General features: G+C 43.5%; 2 protein-coding genes across 13 annotated transcripts in view; both read right to left on the reverse strand.

Annotated features, from left to right (window-relative positions):
* The window catches only part of PPFIA4 (PTPRF interacting protein alpha 4), a 52,499-nt gene extending 51,593 nt beyond the window's left edge, over positions 1-906 (reverse strand). For 5 of the 9 annotated variants that reach the window (XR_008510585.2, XM_054522797.2, XM_054522780.2 and 2 more), the window contains exon 1: positions 763-905. The gene's annotated coding sequence lies outside the window, so the exon portion shown is untranslated. Of the gene's footprint in view, positions 1-762 lie in introns of all 9 variants that reach the window. The other 4 variants (XR_008510586.2, XR_008510584.2, XM_054522793.2 and 1 more) reach the window with 1 other exon arrangement.
* Positions 907-2,555: 1,649 nt separating this feature from the next.
* TMEM183A (transmembrane protein 183A) lies at positions 2,556-20,182 on the reverse strand. 4 transcript variants are annotated; one of them, XM_002809583.6, is made up of 8 exons: positions 19,967-20,182; positions 19,678-19,767; positions 18,741-18,908; positions 12,395-12,551; positions 11,307-11,487; positions 8,890-8,970; positions 6,438-6,593; positions 2,556-4,563 (listed from the first exon to the last, which is right to left on the reverse strand). In XM_002809583.6, the coding sequence occupies exons 1-8, from the start codon at positions 20,073-20,075 to the stop codon at positions 4,378-4,380; spliced, it is 1,128 nt and encodes a 375-aa protein (XP_002809629.1). In that variant the 5' UTR covers positions 20,076-20,182; the 3' UTR covers positions 2,556-4,377. The 4 variants fall into 4 exon arrangements, with proteins under 4 accessions (XP_002809629.1, XP_054378785.1, XP_024104293.1 ...); XM_054522810.2 differs by having other exon boundaries at positions 12,395-12,548; positions 19,967-20,180; XM_024248525.3 differs by having other exon boundaries at positions 6,438-6,585; positions 19,967-20,180.
* Between the last annotated feature and the right edge of the window lie 768 nt (positions 20,183-20,950).

A 20,950-nucleotide genomic window follows, 5' to 3' on the forward strand; every position in this document is an offset into this window, starting at 1 on the left:
GTCTCCAAGTCCTCCAGCCCGACCTCTCTCTTCCCACCTACCATCAAAACCTCAAAATCTGCGCTGGAAAACATCCCTACTGCGTGGACGTAAGTCAGCGCCCCACTCCCACCCTCCCAGTTCAGGCATCTCTATTCCAGCCCTCTTTTCCTGTTGCGCCCACCCCGTCCCCACCCCCACCAGGCCTCGGGTTGGCCGCTCCTTCCACCCCACCGCCCTGGCACTGCGGAGATGGGGGCATCTCTGGCACAGACTGAGGCTGGCAGTTCGAGGAATGGAGAGCTAGCGACAGGAACAGGGGTGCTATGAGGAACGCGGAAAGGATTAAGACCCCCGCGAAGAGCGAAGACCACAGCCCCTCAGAATCGCGTCCCCAAAGGAGTGGGGTTGGCCCCGGAGCCGAGAGGCGCTTTTTCTGACTCTCCTGGAGGGGAAATGGGGGCGCAGTCTGCTCCGTTCCCACCGGGAGACTCGCCAACTCGGCCCCCTCCCCCGAAGCCGATGGAGCAGAGGGCGCACTCCACGCCCTCCCCGCAGATCGGGCATCGCCCCCATCCTCACCCCCAAGGGCACAGGGCACCGCAAAGGCCGGCGAGGGGCGGCGCGGGGAGCAGTACCGACGCCTGCCGGAGACAGCACATACGGAGTCAAAAAGGGCTGTTTCCCGAGGTGCGATAGACGAGACCCCTCCCCAAACTGTCGAGGGGAGCTGGAGATGGGGAAAAGACGCATCCTACCCCAGTCCAGGCTCTGGGCGCTCACCTGCCTGCAAATGCCGAAGGCCAGGCGGCTAGGCTCGGAGGCAGCAGGGAGCCGCCCCCGACCGGGGCAGCCCGACACGTCCTAGAGCCGAGCCGGCGCCGAGGTAGCTGCAGCCTCCGCCGCCCAAGCGCCCGGCCGCGAGGCCCCGCCCCCTTCCTCCGCAGACAACCCCCCCCGGCTCCGCCCCCTAGGCGGGGCCGGGCTGCCGCGACTGAGGCCACGCCTCCCGCCCCCAAGCCTCTCCGGTCCGGGCACGTGACGAGAGCGCCGCTTTGAGGCCGCGCGCCATCTTGGTTCAGCCTCGGAGGTGGCGAGGTGCCAGGGTTTTACTCCGCAGGAGGGTCTCAGGGCCCAGGAGGAGGGTCTCAGGGCCCAGGAGTGCTGCCCACATTCTGCCCCTCCCTCTGAACCCGCCCCTGTTCCTAGTCTAACAGCCCGTTCCCTAAATTGGCCTTAGTCTCGGCCTTGTAATTGTTGTCAATAGTTTGTCACCTTTCACGCTTGCTCTCATCCTGCTTTTCTTTGATCGCACCCATTTTTTAAGTGGGGAAACTTGATATCCAGATACTACATCTGTAGTATGCTCTTCAGTGAATTGTGTCGCTTGCCTTCAGGCACCTGGCTGTTCTAACACTGTTACTACAAAATGAAGGGGTTGTCTATTACATACATAGTATGAAAACAAGTCTCAAATGCCAAAATTCCTGACTGACAAATTTTAGCTAAGCCTCTCCATTTTCCTGAATTGCTCCCTTACCCTGCCCCCTGTGGCTATTAATGCATCTTTTCCATCTGCTTTGTGAAGTTTCATCACAGTGCCTACTCAATCCTTTACCAATACCCAGTAACCACCACTAAAAGTGTGAACAATTTTTATATACATGCAATGTGTTCGTGTGTGTATTTATAGATATATACACAGCATGTTCTATATCAGCAGCAAATGCTATAGTTGAGATCAGTGACACATACAACCTTCTCTCATTTCTCTTCCACCCAATATATTCACCACTTGGCATAATTTCCTTACGTCTCTTTGAAGACAGGGAAATCTGAGTAATTCTGATCTGAGGGGTGGGTAAGTGAAGCTGAATTTGTGACCCGTGAACAACACGGCCTTCAACTGCACAGGGCCACTTACATGCAGATTTTCTTCCTTCCCCGCCACCCCTGAGACAGCAAGACTACCCCTCCTCTTCTTACTCGTCAGCCTGCTCAACATGATGACCCACTTAATGAACAGTAAATGTATTTTCTCTTCTTTATGATTTTCTTAATAACATTTTCTTTTCTCGAGCTTATTTTATTATAATAAGGTATATACTACATATACAAAACACACATTAATCAACTGTTTGTTATCAACAAGGCTTCCAGTCAACAGCAGGCTATTAAGTTTTGGGGCAGTCAAAAGTTATAGCAGATTTTCAACTGTGTGAGGGTCTGTGTCCATAACTCTCACAGTGTTCAAGGATCAATTTATGTTGCTTGACAGCAAAATCACGGTGTATAACCTGCAGTCCAGAAAGTTCTAATTCTTTGGGTGGTCTGGGGTCCTCACCAAAAGGAAATCCCTGAGACACTTCACATCCTGTCACTAATAAAGCATGCATCATACTAGAAACGGCAACTCAGCCAATGCAGAGGAAGGCTGAAGCCAAGATAACCACTGATAACACATTTTACCAAATGTTTGTCAATATTATGCTGAGAGAGAGCTGAGGCAGTATCTAGTACTGTATCTGTCACCATACCATGGAATTTGACAGAAAAAACTCAGAGCTGAGTCAGAATACAATTATTAAGCCAAATTTATTTCACCCCCTTTTTAAAGGTACTCCTAAGCGGGGAACAATGCACCAAGACACTCCTGCTCCATGGCATCTTTAGTTCAGGCAACCAGGCAGGGACTGTGCTTCTCTCCTCCTGCCTCAAAGAGGCAACTTTTCATTGTAGAGATCTGCAAAGTGCTCATTGTCCTTAGGTTTTTTGTCTGTTACCACTTAAATGCCCAAATTCTGTTTTTGACTGACCCAGGCTCACTCTGTGTGTACAGTTTTAATACCACCCTCAACGTGGGATAAGGTTAGCTGTTAGCAGCAAAATTAAGCAGATGCTTTCTAAGAATATTCCTAGGGAAGATGGTTAAAAAAAAAAACCGCAAATTTAGCAGTTTGCCTCACAATATTTTCCTCCACAAGATTTTCATTTTTAAAGAATACTGTCTTAATGCCCACCTCCTGGCAATATCCAGGTAATATCCAGCTCACTGGTTAATTCTGGATGGTGGAGGGTGGGAGGAGAGACAAGCAGCAAGGTTTTCTTCTTAGCAAAACAGAAAAACGTTTGTGATTCTCTTCTGAGAGTACACCTGAACAACAGGAGTCATCTAAACAACAGGAGGACATAAGCATTTCTGTATGGACGGAAGACCAGGCTTCTGTAGGCACACAGGATGACAGCAGAAGCAGCACAGTACAGGGCAGAGCAAAGTCGCTAAGTGCTTATGGTTCAAGAGGCTGGTTTCAACATGCAATGCATTTTGTTAATGACGTTTTAGCCTAATAAATGCCTTTCCAACAGTTCAATCAAAGTGTCACTATCCTTCCTGAAATAACTTTCTTGGTTTTACATTTTACTCAGAAATACATATTTAAAAGGTCATTTCATCAATCTTCTATACTTTTTCGGCTGATTAGAATAAGGTATACCACAATCAATTTTTTACTTACCCTTTTACTTTTTTTAATCTATGTACACTCTGCCTACTCCCTTTTACCACCATCTACCACAAGAAAAATGAGACTCATCTTTTAAAATTATGGTACAACAAAAAGACCTGGGTCAGAATCTTGGCTCTGCATTTACTGGTGTTATAGGTACAGTCACTAATTCCGTTTTCTCAACCATAAAACGGGAATAATATCACCTTTGCAAGACTGTGAGAAGTAGAGATACTATGTAAAGTTCCTAGTATAGTACCAAGGGTAGAAAGTCGTCATCACCACTATCAGCCTCATGCAAAAAAAAACCTAAAATCCAAAACTGGCAAAAGAAAATGTATGCAATAAATATCACAAATTATTTTTTTAAAAAGATACACAAGTCAATCTGGTAAGATTCTGAAAACCCTGTCACCTGCTTTATTTCTGGAGACGGGTAAAGGGAGAAGGGAAAATATTCACTTGAATTTGAGGGGCAGCTAAACTGGAAGCAACAATTTCAGGCCTCTAAGTTTCCTCTGATCCATAAGGGAATGCTGAAACTTCCTTGTTTGGAGATTCAAAGAGTTTAATTTTTCCCTACAGCAAGATCAACAACTTTCACTGGGATAAAAGAATAAAGAACAAACTCAATAGCACCAAATGGGGTTTTAACACAGAAAACAGGGCCACTCCTTTTAAATGCAAATTTTTACATTAAAATATGTTTATAAATCATAGTAGTTGTTTTCCCTCTTGATTCAACATTTCTCCCTCCCCTAACAGGAGCCCTAGAACCTGAAGAGCATGTACATTACTAACCAGATATACAATGCAGCCACCCTGTCCAAACTGGAATCTGATTACTAATGGACTAGACTCGAGGCTGCCCCCAAGGGATGGGAAGCAGTAACTATGCTCTCAGGGAGAATGGGTACTGAGGATGCCACCAGTCAAAGAGCCGAACACTGTGCACTGGGTCCAAGATGACTTGCACACCCTGTTCACTGCGCAGTTTCCGACCACCATGGACAGGGGAATCTTGGAACACCAGTCTCACTCGATGATGCCGCATGTCCGTGCTCACATTGATAGTAAACTGAAATGGAAAAGCAAATTCAGTATCCAACTGACACAACCTTGGTTTCCAAGCACTCACTCTGAAATGAAACAGTCCAGACTAATTTATACTGGCTAGGCCACAAGATTAATCTCTAAATTATAACACAAACACCCTTTTTTTTGAGAAAGGACCTCGTTCTGTTGCCCAGGCTGTAGTGCAGTGATGTGATCTCGGCTCACTGCAACCTCCGCCTCCCGGGATCAAACGATTCTTGTGCCTCAGCCTCCCGAGTAGCTAGGAATATAGGCGTGCACCACCATGACCGGCTAATTTTTGTATTTTTAGTAGAGACAGGGTTTTGCCATGTTGGCCAGGCTGGCCTCAAACTCCTGACCTCAAGTGATCTGCCCACCTCGGCCTCCCAAAGTGCTGGGGTTACAGGCATGAGCCACCACACTCAGCCAATCTTTAAAGATATAAAAAATTAAGGAGAATTTTATAAGGCCTTCTCAGCTTCACATGTTTAAACTATGCTAAAGAAAACCTCCCTAATGAGCACTTTGGGAGGCCAAGGCAGGCAGATCGTCTGAGGTCAGGAGTTTGAGACCAGCCTGACCAAACCCCATTTCTACCAAAAATACAAAAATTAGCTGGGTGTGGTGGCGGGCACCTGTAATCCCAGCTACTTGGGAGGCAGAGGCAGGAGAATCACTTGAAACCAGGAGACAGAGGTTACAGTGAGCCGAGACTGCACACCACAGCACTCCAGCCCGGACTACAGAGCGAGACTCCGTCTCAAAACAAAACAAAACAAAACAAAACTGCATATATGACACGATCTCAATTATACAAAATTATTTGAGAGAGAGAGAGAGTACATACATATTAACAGACACATTAAGAGAACAGTTCCCAAAAGATTAATTTCAGTTACAGGATAGTGGAAGTCTAAGTCACCTTTACTTTGTCAGTATATTTATGTATTATTTAAAATCATTTACCATTTAAAAAAAAGCTACTTTCAGTGTGGAAGGGGAACCTCATGTATTTCTGAATGTAAGAAATTGCCAAGCCAATGAAAAATTTTTAAAACCTGGAAAAATATGCCAGAGGCACATACGTTGTTTACTCATTACTGGCCAAGCCTTGAACAGTGATAATATCACACAAAGGACAGAGCTGAGCTGGTCACCCTGTATTTTAATATCCCATTTGTAACCCCATATGCATGCTTCAAGGTCCTGACATCCAGTGCCCATGTATGTATCTCATCATTCTTCCTAATAGGATAATGTTTCTCAATCATTAATGATCACTACACATGAAAATGCAAAAACATTCCCTTTCCTACAAAGAAGGAAAGAAGGTAAAATATTCTCAGATACAATTAATGTCTCCACAAATCTGTCTGTTGCTAATATACAGGACTGAGTTCAAACTTTTTTTTTTGAAAAAAGATACCTTCCTTCATGGTTAAATTTACAAATATCCTTCAAACCTCAGATATAGCAAAAGTCTATAAAAAAGCTGAATGCAGTGGCTCACACCTATAATCTCAGCACTTGAGAGGCCGACGTGGAAGAACTGCTTGAGGCTAGGAGTCTCAGACAAGCCTTAGCAATGCTGTGAGACACCCACTGCAACAAAAAATAAAAATTAGCCAGGGGTGGTGGCGCACATCTGTAGTCCTAACTACTTGGGAAGCTGAAACAAGAGGATAGCTTAAGCCCAGGAGTTTTAAGGTTGCAGTGAGCGATGATTCCATCACTGCACTTCAGCCTGAGTGACAGAGTGAGACCATGTCTCTTTAAAAAGAAAAAAAAAAAAAAAAAAAAAGCTGCGGTTCACCTCCTTTCAGAATGAAAAAAAAAAAAGAGGAGCTGAGAATGACATCCTGAGTCCCCACTTACCAGAGTAAATATCATTCCCATGACAATCGGAATAAAGATGAAATTGAGGGTGGTGACCTGCAGTAGGCAGCAGTCCTGGTCTGGATTGGTATGAACATCTTCGTACTGAACAGGAGGCTGCAATCCTCCTGTACACTTGCTCTTTAACCTAGGGGACTGAAGAGAACTGAGAATTAATCCAATGGCTTAGAAGAAACATTATATGGCTCTAAGAGTCCATCAAAGAAAATCCTATGGCTCAACTAAAGCTAGTGAGATACACTTTTATCTTCTCTCTTTATACATGTTTCTATACAGAGATCAAAGAAAACCTACCCTTTGAAAGAAGGGGAAATACATTTGGATGAGCCAATGTGGCAATGGGTTTATGCTTCGTTTAGATGGTATTCCTTGCCATCTGACAAGAAATGGAAACTTACGGCCTCTACCAGAGGTTCTACAATGTTTGAAAGACTGCAAATTCCTTGTAACTTGTCAGACTCCAAAGAACATCTGCTGCACAAAAGGGATGGAAGCAGAAGTGGCCACCTCATTCCACACACCATAAAACAAAAGAATCACAAGTCTCGGAACTAAAGGAAAATCTTGGCATTCACTTTCCTACAGTAATCCTAGTGTCTGCTTCTAGTCACATTTCACCACTGCTAAGACTGCCTCTCAATCCTTTCTCAGAAAGGTCTATGGTGGACTTTCTACCAATGTCTAATGGGTATCACAGACTGTGCAGATCTTATTAAATGCAAGATATCAGAACTAAAATTCTTCTCCAGAACCATGTTTTTGAAATAAATCAATAGGAAAATAAGGTTTACTTTAATGACAAACTTATCTGTAACCCACCTGCCATCACATGAGGAATAACTAGCAGTATTTGTGTCTCATCAGTGAGATACTAAATAGAGGAGACAAGTGAAAACGTCTCCCTCCCCACCCCATCCCCGCACCCCCAACCCCATCCCCACAACCCCCACCCCACCCCATTCCATGTGTTTTCACCTGTCTCCTCTACTTAGTAATGGGTTTATGGGTTTTATATGCAGAGTGAGAGAGAAACCCATAAACCTATTGCCATATCTGCTCATAATTCCACATAAGAATATAGGGTGATCATAATTACACGTAATAATACAGGTGTCTTTTGAGTAATACTGTCACTGTCACTGTTCAAGGCTTGGCCAGTAATCAGATTAGTAAACAATATATGTGCCTCTGGCATAATTTTTCCAGGTTTTAAAAAATTTTCATTGGCTTGGCAACTGCAGAGTTCTTGTAACTTGTCTTCTCTGTCTCTTAGGCTTACATTCAGAAATACATGAGGCTCCTCCTTCCACAATGAAAGCTTTTTTTTTCATGGTAAATAAGTTTAAATAATATATAAATATATTGACAAAGTAATGGTGACTTAAGACTTCCACTATCCTGTAACTGCAATTAATCTTTTGGCAACTATTCTCTTAATATGTTCTCTTAACATTTATACTTCACTCTTAAATAATTCAGTATATACTTACATATAACCACATTATCATTATCACCCATAAGAAAATTAACAATTATTTCATATTATCCATAGCACATTCTGATTTCCTAAATTGCCCCAAAATGTCTTTTATAGCTTTGTTCCCTTATCCAGGATCCACTCAAGATTTACTCTTTGCAGTAGGTTGTTATCCTTGTCTTTCAATACAGCATAGTTCCTCTTACCTTTTGTTTTCATGGCATTTCGGGTTGAGTATCCCTTATCCGAAACGCTTGGGGCCAGAAGTGTTCCCAATTTTTTCAGATTTTGGAATAGTTGCATTATACCAGTTGAGCATCTGAAATTCACAAACCCAAAATCCAAAATGCTCCAGTAGGCATTTCCTTTGAGCATCATGTTGGCACTCAGAAAGTTTCAGATTATGAAGCGTTTCAGATTATGAAGTATTTCAGATTTTGGATTTTTAGGCTGTACACTGTTTGATTTTAGTTAAGGCAATTTCATGCCTAGTGTTATGATCTGAATGTTTGTGTCTCCTCCAAAATTCATGTGGACACTTCATCTCCAATACAGTAGTATTAAGAGGTGGGGCCTTTAGAAGGTGACCTACTGGGGAGGCCCTCCCTCATGAATGGGATTAAGGCCTTTATAAGGAGTCTTCACACCAGGTTCAGCCCCTTTTGGCATTCCACCTTCCACCATGTGAGGACAAAGCGTTCCTCCCCTCTGAAGGATGCAATCAGACACCATCTTGGAAGCAAAGGGACCAGGCCCTCACCAAACACCAAACCTGCAAGCACCTTGATCTTGGACTTCCCAGCCTCCAGAACTGTTAAGAAATAAAGTTCTGTTCTTTTTAAGTTACCCAGAATCTGTGGTACTGTTATAGCAGCACAAACAGACTAAGAAAGATACCTAGGGAAATCTCTTAGAACAAAGTATTATCTGAAAAACAAAGAGAAGACCACATACCTGTTTTTTGAACTTGAAGTTGAATTCCCACATTGGTTCCTGTCTGTTCCCAACAATCTTTCTGCACCAGAAAAGTAAGCACTATAAGAAAGTAAAAATAAAATAAACCAAGAAAAAAATCAAAATACACTATAACCAAAATAATCACCAAAAACCTTTCTGTTTGACAGCTCTAAAGCCAGCCACGGTCCCAATGCTGAGATTTTACTTTGGCACAGATAGACCCCCAAGTTGACACTGGTGCAACATAAAAACGGACAATCCCAGAGCTGTTCAATAAGGACAGGAGGGACCAATATAAGTCAACCTCAGAGGCTACTGACATCAGCTCCTATTGTTCTTATCTTCAAAGACAGAAACATGGTATCTAGAGACTGGGGCATCCTCTCTGATTCAGCAGGCTAATCCTCTACATTAAAATGTAAGGAGAGCCAGCAGCCACCAGGCAAGATGATACAAGGCCATAAGGTAGGCAGAGAGGGCTGGCCCTATAATAGAAGCAAACTGCTCAGGACCTTCTGGGAGCAGACAGCCAGTAAGGAAACTACAGAGCTAGGCTGAATTCTGTCTAGAATAAGCCCCTCAGTGAAAGTCAGGCTACAGCTAGGGTTAAGCACAAGAAGTGAAGTACCTCCCAGGGGATAAGGGGTGGGTCGTCCGCCGTGCCAGCTGTCCTGCCCTTCAGACATGCCCTGTACGTCCTGCTGTTCCATCAAAATTAATGGGCTTGGCTTTAAGGGGAAAACACTTCTGCTGCCATCACAACGGCTCCAGTGTCCCACACAAGCTATGCTACTGAAAAGAGAGAGAGGGGGAATCAAATACGAAAAGCTGGAGTCCAGGAACATGGGACAACTTCCTTTAGGCATGCTGGCAACTCCCTGAATGCCACGCAATCATGGGTATACAAGTGGCAAGGCCATGCATGGGATACCTGCCACTGCAGGCCCCACACCCTCTTCAGAAGATCTCTAACAAGGCACAAAAGCAGCAGCCAGATGGCCTGGGCTTACTATTTGGATTAAGACCTTAGTTTTCATTCTACTTTGGCTTTTTACAGTCCACTTTAAAAAAATTAATAGACAATGATAAGAATATGAAGATAGGGGTATTTTAGAATTTAGGCAGTAGCACTTGCATTGTGCACTGGAGCCGCTAAGATGTGTCAAGCATGAGGAGTTTGCCCAATGCTGCTCTGCTCCTAGCAATTGATTCACTCCTGGCATGGCTAACTTTGGGATGATCCCCATGCTCACCACAGTTAATCTGATACTATCAAATGTTTTGGGGGAAAGGGACACTGTAAATGTGAGAAGATACACTGTCCACTCATATTACAAGCAGAAGCAGCTGCTGGGTGAAATCCTACTCTCCTGGCATTCTACTCCTTCTCTAAATCCACCAGTTAGCATGATATTAAATTGAGCTCAGCCAATGGCCCTGACCACCTCAGTTTACAAGGCTGGGGGGAACCTCGATAATCTTGAAATCAATAGTACCCTTTTAATTAATATGTATTAGGTAGGATATGATCACCCTAGAGCTAAACTAGGGGAGAAGAATCATTATATAATGTGCAATACCATAAAAACAAACTACAAGAGAATGGGAAATGCTATGGAACATCAGATTTGGGGTAGGAACAGAGTAACCTTGTTTGGCAAAGGTGATTTAGTAATTTCATCAGGTAGGAGAAAAAGAGAGAATGGACCAAAGGCTAGTAGACATATTTACAAATCAGAAGAATGACAGAAACTTGAATATAAATATATGAATATAAAATATCAGGGAAATCCTGAGATAAAAAGAGCCTAGAACACAGAAAGAACTTGAGAGAACTAAGGTTTATGAATCAGGGTACCTTATAGTCTATGAGATGACCTACCAGAGCCTGGCAATAGCCTGGCACAGGGCACTTCCAAATGCTACAGAAGTCAAGTCTACACCAGAATCCTTAAGGAGGTCAACAATAAAGGGGAATCCCTGATGTCAAGGTTGCATTAGAAAGAGAAAAATAGTGAGATGTTCATGTTATACCTCTGTACCGTGATTTAAAGCCCCTCTTAAAAATTACAGCATACATCTACCATTTGAGTTATGTTCTTCCTAACCCAAACCATCAAAACCATTATATCTAGAGTGGTCCAATGTACAACGTATGAAAATAAATTAAAATAAAAAGAACAAGGAATACACTAAAAGCACCAGAAAGCTTTAAGGTAAGTATAAGATAAGCCAGCCAGCACAGCAGAAAGGTCTTGGAGAAGTGAAATCTCTGAGCCCTGAAAGTTTACATTAGTCCCCTAGCAGCCTGGGACCTACACCCCTCCCCATCAAGGAAGCTGGAGACAAGCCATGATAACAGGCCTACCATACAAGAGTCCATTAGTCAAACCCCAACACAAATTCTCACTTACTTTGGAATTCTTTAATGTGCTGGGGGTGCTTTCTGGAATGGCTGGATTCTTGGAGATTCGAGCAGCAAATGGCTCATACATATGGTACAGAGATCGGATCACACAAGCCCGGAGACAGCGCAGCTTCTCCATTGACTCTGGTCGCAGACGCAAAGGCAGGGAAGCATCCAGCGTGTAGTGCCTGAAACATAACATATTACTCCTACCAATATGTGACCTGTCTCTCCTGCTCTAGGTCAGTTTTCTAAGACTCCTGGTCTCTGTATGAACTTTACTGCACTAATCCACTGGCTGGTAGGTAGCCTGTCCCCAGTGCTACTTGATCTCTTGGCAACTTTTACGTCTTTGCCTTGTAATCCTGCAGTTCTCCATCCATTTTTAAAGTTGAAGTCCTCACTTTTTCACTGAACAAAAGAGCAAACTCTGAATTGGTATCAGTATATTATGCTTTAGCTGCTCAAAAAGAACCTGTCCTGGAGGAACCTATACTGGAGAAGAGCCACCAGGTTCTCCAGTCAGATCTCACAATGAGTTCTCTACTCCTTTCTACTTCAACATTCCTTCCCACCACAGCCTGACAGTTTACAATTGTCACCACACTTCCACATCTAGCATCAAAAACTAGCCCTTTTACTAATCACATAATTTACCTACTCCTTACCACTACAACTATACATAAGACTGCATAAATACAAAAACTGTAATACTTAAAGACAACTAGCAAATCTAAGCAACACCTAATCCAGCTGGAAAGATGAGCAGATAGGCATCTGTAGCTTTAAACATTCTAGCTAAAGTAAGCCTCTGAAGAAAAGTCAAAGACTCTTCTCTCTGGGACTTGAAGCAAGACGTTTTGCTGAAAGTGGATACTGGAGTGGGGAAGGAGGCAACCACATGGAAGACAATTACCTGGATAATTAATAATATCAAATTTAAATTAGAGAAGGGCTCAAGGAGTCCAAAGCTGGGTCATGCCCAGACATGGAGTAGAGAAAGTGAAAAGAGATCACCATCCAGTGAGTAGCTCCAAATCACAAACAGTAATGAAATCAGCTACACAGATAAAAGTGAGCTCTCTGTGGTCGCACCTTCGGTACAACCTGGTCCAAAAGGCAGCAGTGCAAGTGACAGTCCAGGCATTCTTACAAATCAGGGAAAAATTCACAATGTCCTCAGGACGGATATAGGAGGCCAGCAATAGCCAAATATCCATGGGATACTCTTCTCCAGCACCGTCCAGTTCTTCTGAAACAGAAAAAAGAATAATCTCTGATCTTCTACACACATATCTAAAGATACTCGATCATTTCATTTCTCCCAAGGATTGCACAGTTAAGAAAATGGTTTTAAATAGGTCCAAGGAAACCCCTCAAACTTATCATTTCCTGCTCATCCTAGCTGCTGGAAACTTTTACCTCCTGTTGCCCAAGTAAATAGGTTTTGTTCTTAAGGCCTTTAACAACTATTGGCAACACCATTTTGAAGTTTAACTTTTTTTTTGAGACAGAGTCTCACTCTGTTGCCCAGGCTGGAATGCAGTGGTGCCCAAGCTAGAATGCAGGGGTGCAATCTCAGCTCAGTACAACCTCCACCTCCTGGGTTCAAGCGATTCTCATGCCTCAGCCACCAGAGTAGATAGGACTACAGGCACGCTCCACCACACCCAGCTAATTTTTGTATTTTTAGTAGGGATGGGGTTTCACCATGTTGACCAGGCTGGTCTCGAACTCCTGGCCTCAAGTGATCCACCCGCCTCGGCCTCCCAAAGTGCTGGGATTAGTGGCATGAGCCACTGCACCTGACCATCATTTTGAAGTTTCAAAAGTGCCTTTGCACACATTGTATCATTCAACTCTAATAATTCTTCAATGGAATAAGAAAAATATTATTGCGCCCATTTTACTAATAAGAAAACAAAACCTCGCCACTCAGTCAAGGGAAATAGAACCAAGATTTTCTGACTCCGAATTCCAGCTTTATGCTATTAAGCCCTGCTCATGGTTTCTCTTTAAGTCTCCACCCACTAAACATTTTCAGTCAGGAAAGAAACAAATTTGACTTTAAGATGGTACAGGGAGGCCGGGCGCAGTGGCTCACGCCTGTAACCCCAGCACTTTGGGAGGCCAGGGCAGGTGGATCACGAGGTCAAGAGATCGAGACCATCCTGGCCAACATGGTGAAACTCCATCTCTACTAAAAATACAAAAATTAACAGGCACGTGCCTGTAATCCAGCTACTTGGGAGGCTGAGGCAGGAGAATCGCTTGAACCAGGAGGTGGAGGTTACAGTGAGCTGAGATGGCACTTAGGCCGGGCGTGGTGGCCCACACCTGTAATCCCAGCACTTTGGGAGGCCGAGGTGGGCGAATCACGAGATCAAGAGATCGAGACCATCCTGGCTAACACAGTGAAACCCCGCCTCTACTAAAAAATACAAAAAAATTAGCCGGGCATAGTGGCGGCTGCCTGTAGTCCCGCCTACTTGGGAGGCTGAGGCAGGAGAATGGCGTGAACCCGGGAGGCGGAGCTTGCAGTGAGCGGAGATCGCGCCACTGCACTCCAGCCTGGGCGACAGAGCGAGACTCCGTCTCAAAAAAAAAAAAGAGAAAAAATTAGTTGGGCGTGGTGGTGGGCACCTGTAATCCCAGCTACTCAGGAGGCTGAGGCAGAGAACTGCTTAAACCCAGGAGAGGGAGGATGCAGTAAGCCAAGATCGTGCCACTGCACTCCAGCCTGGGCAACAGAGTGAAACTCCATCTCAAAAAAAAAAAAAAAGTGTCCCTATCTCTTCCTTCTTCAGAACTCATTAGCATTAATTCTCTTGACCTTGATGTTCACTATACTTCTCAGGTTCAGGTAATACACATGCTTTGTAAAGATACCTGAATCTGAGCTAATCCTAACCCTAACCCTTACTTCAAACCTAGTCATAGAACTATCCTAAAATAACCAGCTTTCTTCCTTCCTGGGGAAAAAGCCCCTACACCATCTCCCCAAAGTTGCCCCCGCTTTTCTAGCTAACTGCTTCCTACAGCTCTATGATTAGATCAGGTTATTTGGTTAGGTTCTTCACAACAGAGACCCAATATGTCTAAAACATCATCATCTTTTCTAATTCTTATCCTTCTTATAATCTCCAGTAATCATGCAAGATACAGTCTACCATGTCTAGCCCCACTTTCTCCCACATTACCTCTTCTCTCTGTGAAAGAGAAGGCAAACGACTATTAAAATTTCCTCTATTGTGGCTGAGTGCCGTGGCTCATGCCTGTAATCTCAACACTTTGGGAGGCCAAGGTGGGAGGATGGCTTGAGCCCAGGAGTTCAAGATGGGCTTGGGCAACACAGTCTCTACAAAAAACTTAAAAATTAGCCAGCCATGGTGGTGCATGCCCGTAGTCTCAGCTACGCAGGAGGCTGAGGTGCGAGGATCAATCAAGCCCAGGATGTCGAGGCTGCAGTGAGCCATGACTGCACCACTGCAATCCAGCCTGGGCAACAGAGTGAGTCCTTGTCTCAAAAAACCAAAACAAAAACCAAAAAAAACAAACAAAAACTTCCTCTACTGAGACCCATAAGGACTTTTACAAAGCAGAGTGCTATTACAAATTTTCTGTCTTTAGAGACAAAATTTAGTAAATAATGAAGAATTGTCAGTGTTTTATACATAATTGTTAAGAGCTTTCAAAACGAAGGAAATAGAATCAGTAAATGGAAGCTTCATGGAGATAAGTCATGAAGGACATGAAGAATTTTGACAGGCATAGGTTAAGAGGAAAAGCATGTTAAGTGGGTAAGTGCTAACATGAAACCAAGGGACTCAGAAAAGCAAAACATGTGAGAATAGTAAACAGAAAAGTCTAACAAGATTTTAATAACATTGAGAAATTATTGTTATGTCTTTTAGATGTGACAATGGTATTTTAAAAAAGATAACTACTAAAATATTTACAGAGATGATGATGGTATATCTGAAAATTGTTTCAAAATAACCGTGTGTGTGTGTGTGTGTGTGTGTGTGTGATGCAGTGGGGGAGTAATGGTTGAAGTAAAAATGGCCGTGTGTGTGTGCGTGTGTGTGTGTGTGTGTGTGTGTGTGTGAGATGCAGTGGGGGAGTAATGGTTGAAGTAAAAATGGCCGTGAGTTGACAGCACATAAAAACAAAATGGTAATTAAAAAAAGAAAGAGAAAAAAAACTTTTTAATAGCCATGAGTTGATCATTGTTGAAGTAGGGTAATAGTTATATGGAGTTATAATCAGACTATTCTCTCTTCTTCTACATGTTTCATTAAAAAAAAATGCTTTTAAAAAAAAGAAGAAAAATACATTATACCTACTAAAACAATACAATAAAAAGAAATTTAAAAAGAAAAAAAAAAAAAGACCAGTCTGATGGAATGGAGAAACCTAATGGAGATAAAGTAGAAGGAAGTAAAATATGAATTATGGTTAAGAGCCTGTAAGCCATAAATCATGTATCTGATAAGTGACTAGTAATCTGAATAGATAAAGAAGTCCTACAATTCAATAATAAAAAGATAGCCGGGTGTGGTGGCTCACACCTGTAAACCCAACACTTTGGGAGGCCGAGGCAGGTGCATCACCGGAGGTCGGGAGTTGGAGACCAGCCTGACTAATATGGAGAAATCCCATCTCTACTAAAAATTACAAAAAATTAGCTGTGCGTGGTGGCACATGCCTGTAATCCCAGCTACTCGGGAGGCTGAGGTAGGAGAATCGCTTGAACCCGGGAGGCAGAGGTTGCAATGAGCTGAAATCACGCCATTGCACTCCAGCCTGGTCAACAAGAGCAAAACTCTGTCTCAAAAAATAAAAAAATAATAAGAAGAAGATAACCCAATTTAAAAATGGGCAAATACCATTAGCCATCAGGGAAATGCAAATCAAAACCACAAGGAGATAGATACCAATCCACATCCACTATAATTTAAAAAGTCAGACAATAACAAGTGTTGATAAGGATGCAGAGAAACTGGAACTCTTATACACTGCTGGTGGAAATATAAAACGATGCACGCACTTTGGAAAACAGTTTGGCAATTCCTCAAAAAGTTAAACATAGAGTTTCTGTATAATCCAGCAATTTCACTCCTATCTAACCAAAACTGAAAAAACCTATGTCCACAGAAAAACTTGTCCATGAATGTTCACAGCAGCATTATTCATAGCAGCCAAATAAAAAGGAATAAAAAAGAATGAGATACTGATACATGCATAGTATGGATGAACCTTGAAAACATTATGTTAAATGAAAGAAGCTACATGCAAAAGACTATACATTGTATGATTCCATTTACATGAAATGTCAGAATAGGTAAATCTGTAGAGAAAGAAAGTAGATTAGTGGTTTCCAAGGGCTGGAGGAGGGTTTGGAATGAGAAGGGATGCTAATAAGTATGGGGTTTCTTTTTAGAGTAATGGAAATGTTCTAAACTTAGACCATGTTGATGGTTGCACAACTCTGTGAATATGCTAAAACCACTGAATTGTACACTTTAAAGGAATAAATTTTATCTCAATTTTTTGTCTTAAGTCTAAGCCATTCTGTGGAGCGAGTCCAAAACAACAACAAGATAAATCCCTAATAGAATGGTGATAAGTAGCGATTTCAAGTGAAAAATTAAGGACAAAGAAGTATGAAGAATGTCAATACTGGTTGAGTATTCCTTATCAGAAATGCTCAGGACCAGTAGTGTTTCAGATTTTGGCTTTTCCCGCATTTTGGAATATCTTGACTGTACTTATTGGTCGAGCAGCCCTAATCGAAAATCAGAAATCCAAAGTGCTCCAATAAGCATTTCCTTTCAGCATCATGTCAGTGCTCCAAAAATTTCAAATTTTGGAGCTTTTCAGATTTGGAATGCTCAACCTGTATTAATTTTCGGATCCTGAAAAAGAGGGATATGACTAACAATAACTAGAATAATTCCAAAGCAATATACCATTAATTTCATTAATTATTACTTCAATATACTTTAACAAATAAAAATATCTATTATCTGATTCTCAGGCACAGGTGAAAGTGCTGGTAAATCTGAGACCAAAAATACATACATCATTTACTATTATTATTTTTATTTTTATTTTTATTGTTTTTTGAGACGGAGTCTTGCTCTGTCACCAGGCTGGAGATGTAGTGGCGCAATGCAATCTCGGCTCACTGCAACCTTCACTTCCCAGGTTCAAGCGATTATCCTGCCTCAGCCTCCCAGGTAGCTGGGACTACAGGTGCACACCACCACACCCAGCTAATTTTTGTATTTTTAGTAGAGACAGGGTTTCACCATACTGGCCAGGCTGGTCTCGAACTCCTGACCTTGTGATCTGCCCATCTCGGTCTCCCAAAGTGTTGGGATTACAAGCGTGAGCCACCACGCCCGGCCTCACCATTATTTATCAGCTTTCACCTAAACGTAGCTCATCATCAGAGCCACTTTAGCTTTAAAAATTCTGGGCTAAGCATGGTAGCTTATGCCTATAATCCCAGCACTTCGGGAGGCCAAGGTGGGTGGACTGCTTGAGCCCAGGAGCTCAAAACCAGCCTAGGCAACATAGTGAGACCCCTGTCTCTACAAAAAAATAGAAAAAATTAGCAGGCATGATGACATAGCACCTGTAGTCCCAGCTACTCAAAAGGCTAAGATGGGAAGTCAAGGCTGCAGTGTGCCATGATCTTGCCACTACACTCCAGCCTAGGCAAGAGACCAAAACCCTGTCTTAAAAAAAAAAAAAAAATTCTGAGTTCCACCCCAAGAGATTCTGACTCATTAAATCTGGAGGAAAACCCAGAATCTGAATGATGGTTTGGCACGTTATATATCATCAGTTTATTATTATTTGTTTCATTTGTGTACATTTCATTGCCATTAGGATATTAAAAAATCATCTACTTTTATACTTCCCACAGTACTTATTAGACATAAAGCAGGCATTACTAATTGTAGAGCACTTAAAAGCCCAAGATAATGTCTATGTTTGTGTGTAACAAAACTAGTAACATAAAATCCACATATTTCGGAAAACATTTTTTGGTTACATCTCTGCTTCCTTACACATTCAGAAATCCAGAAATGCAAAGGCCTTCTATTTTCACATTGCCATATGTGTTTTTACACCTGATAATAACATGTTCTCAATGAAGGGCTACTACAGTCCAGTTCACAGCTCCAGAACTCTACTAACACGTTACTAATCTCTTTCCCTCTCGAATTCGGACAAAAGCAAAAAGAAAAAAGAAAGCCCAGGTGTATTAAATCATGTCCCACTACCAAGGTTCTTATGGAGAGCCAAGTTTTCTTTAAACTCTCCTCGTATCACCTCTTATATCTCCTCCTGTGCTACTGGGAAAGTAACATCTTCAATTTGTCACCACAGGCAGGTCTAATAAACCAAAAGAGAGCAAGCTCCATACCTTTGTGTCTCTTACTTTTCTTTTTTCTGGAGACAGTTCTCTCATGGATGCTTTCCTCCTGGGCCTCCATCTCATCACTGCTGTCGATGATGTCACAGGGCTCACCAGCCCCAGAAAGAGCTTCCTCTGCAGGAACCTGAGAGGCTTCCAAGCCACAAAGAGATTTTACTAGAAGAAAATAAGAGGAGAATGAGATGGCACACAGCTCCACCCAGAAATACAAACAATTTAGCCAAGGTATCAGCATCCATTCAGGAAAGGGAGGAAAAAAACATCGTTGAGAGAGAAAAGTGAGAATCTGTCACCAAAAAAAAATAAAGATTTTAGTATTTTAAATACAAAAAAAAAAGGAAAGCAATGGGCAAACTGACTCCAAAGTTGCAGAAACTCTTTTCAGCCCTGAAGAAAAAAGGTGTGTACAATTTTTCCACTATAAACCCTGCAGGATAAAAGCTGATTTGTAGTCTCATAAGGTCTACAAAGAAATGTTTGAGACAAATTGAATCCAATTTAACCCTGGTGCTGAGCTGGAGGCAGTAGGTGTCATAAAACACAAGTCTCAGACCCATGAGCAAACAGACTGAAAGCAAGAGAAACACCGGAAAAGGAAAAGAACACTCCAAGGTTATTAAACAAGGAAGCAAACTGCAGAGTAAAACATGTGAAGTACAGCAAAGAGATTAATAACCAAGAAGAATACAGTGGAAACTAAAGAGTATGCAAACATGTTTTTAAATGCAAAGAAAGAAAGAAAATATTTCTGCTACAGAAATTGCTACTCTTGACTAATCCTCCTCCCCCCCAATATGTAAGTTAACACTGACAAAAGCAAACACGGTTACAGGAAGACGACTAAATGAATGCAAGAAAAACAGAAAATAAAATGCCTAGTTCTGTCTTCGCGGGATGAGTCTTTAAAGATTCGCGCAAAGCTTACCTTCCTGCTGAACAGCGTTGGCTACGGCTTTCTTGACTCGTCCAGACCTCACGACCGCCGGATCCGAGTTGGCGTAATCCGCCACGGTCACTGCAATACAGCACCAACCCTCAAGGAAGAGGCCTTCTCTGGTCAGCGTCTTCCCCGCCAAGACCTCCTCCTCGCTGCAGGCCCCCGGACCGAGCCGCCCTCCAGCCGCGGGCAGGCGAGCGCTCACCTCGGCACGGTCCAGCCCCCTCCCAGCCGCCAGCCCCAAAATGTTTCAGCGCCCCTGCCCCCCCTCGCCCACCTCGGCCGGAGCAGGCGTCGTGGGCCCGGAACTTGAGTCGCTTTCCTCTCTTGGGCATGGCGACCGTATCGGGGCGAGGCCTGCCTAGCGGGCCGGGCCCCCGGGCCATGTCTCCGGCCGGAGAGCCGGCCCCGGGAGCCGCAGGCCAGCTCCGCCCGGCTCCGCGGCCATCCCACACCGGAGGCCGCTAACTCTCGCGAGAACATAGGTCCGGGTTCCGCGTCTCGTTGGCGGACGACGCCCCTCTACGCCAACCAATCATCGCCAGGTGCAAGGATATGTCATCATCCAGGACCCGCGAATCAAGCTGGGTCCGGGTTCCAGGTGGAGAGAGAGCTGTTGTACTGGGTGGTGTCGGGTATCGCCGTACCTCGTGTGAGATGAATGGTGTCTCAGACCCGGAGCCCGCACCTCTGTTGATTAGAATTGAGAGTTTACATCCTGGTCTCCGGGATTCTTCTTAGTAACTCCTCTGTCCACACTCCAGGTCCACGTCAGCACCAAAATGCGTATACGCTGTCATCTTCGTGCTCTATCTCGGACCACAGAGACTGAGCGCCTGCTAGTCTAACATAGGTCTGTAAGAGTCTTCACTCTATTTTACGAAAGCTATACATAAATTTCTGAATTCTCAAAATAGGAGAAGGAGTTCTTAAAAGTTTCCAATCGGCCGGGCGCGGTGGCTCACGCCTGTAATCTCAGTACTTTGGAAGGCCGAGGCGGGCGGATCACGAGGTCAGGAGATCGAGACCATCCTAGCTAACACGGTGAAACCCCGTCTCTACTAAAAATACAAAATATTAGCCGGGCGTGGTGGCGGGCGCCTGTAGTCCCAGCTACTCGGGAGGCTGAGGCGGAAGAATGGCATGAACCCGGGAGGAGCAGCTTGCAGTGAGCTGAGATCGGGTCACTGCACTCCAGCCTGGGCGACCGAGCAAGACTCCGTCTCAAAAAAAAAAAAAGTTTCCAATCTATCACCATATA

The sequence above is a fragment of the Pongo abelii genome, chromosome 1 (genome assembly GCF_028885655.2).
Source record: "Pongo abelii isolate AG06213 chromosome 1, NHGRI_mPonAbe1-v2.0_pri, whole genome shotgun sequence".
Classification (NCBI taxonomy): domain Eukaryota; kingdom Metazoa; phylum Chordata; class Mammalia; order Primates; family Hominidae; genus Pongo; species Pongo abelii.

Bases quoted from the DNA above. Each gene is read 5' to 3' on its own strand.
- TMEM183A (XM_002809583.6), bottom strand. From the start codon at position 20,075: ATGGCCCGGGGGCCCGGCCCGCTAGGCAGGCCTCGCCCCGATACGGTC. The intron at 12,552-18,740 runs GTATGGAGCTTG...TTTCTGTTTCAG, and splicing joins GAAAAGTAAGAGACACAAAG to AAGAACTGGACGGTGCTGGA. The intron at 4,564-6,437 runs GTAAGTGGGGAC...TTTCCATTTCAG, and splicing joins TGGGAATGATATTTACTCTG to TTTACTATCAATGTGAGCAC.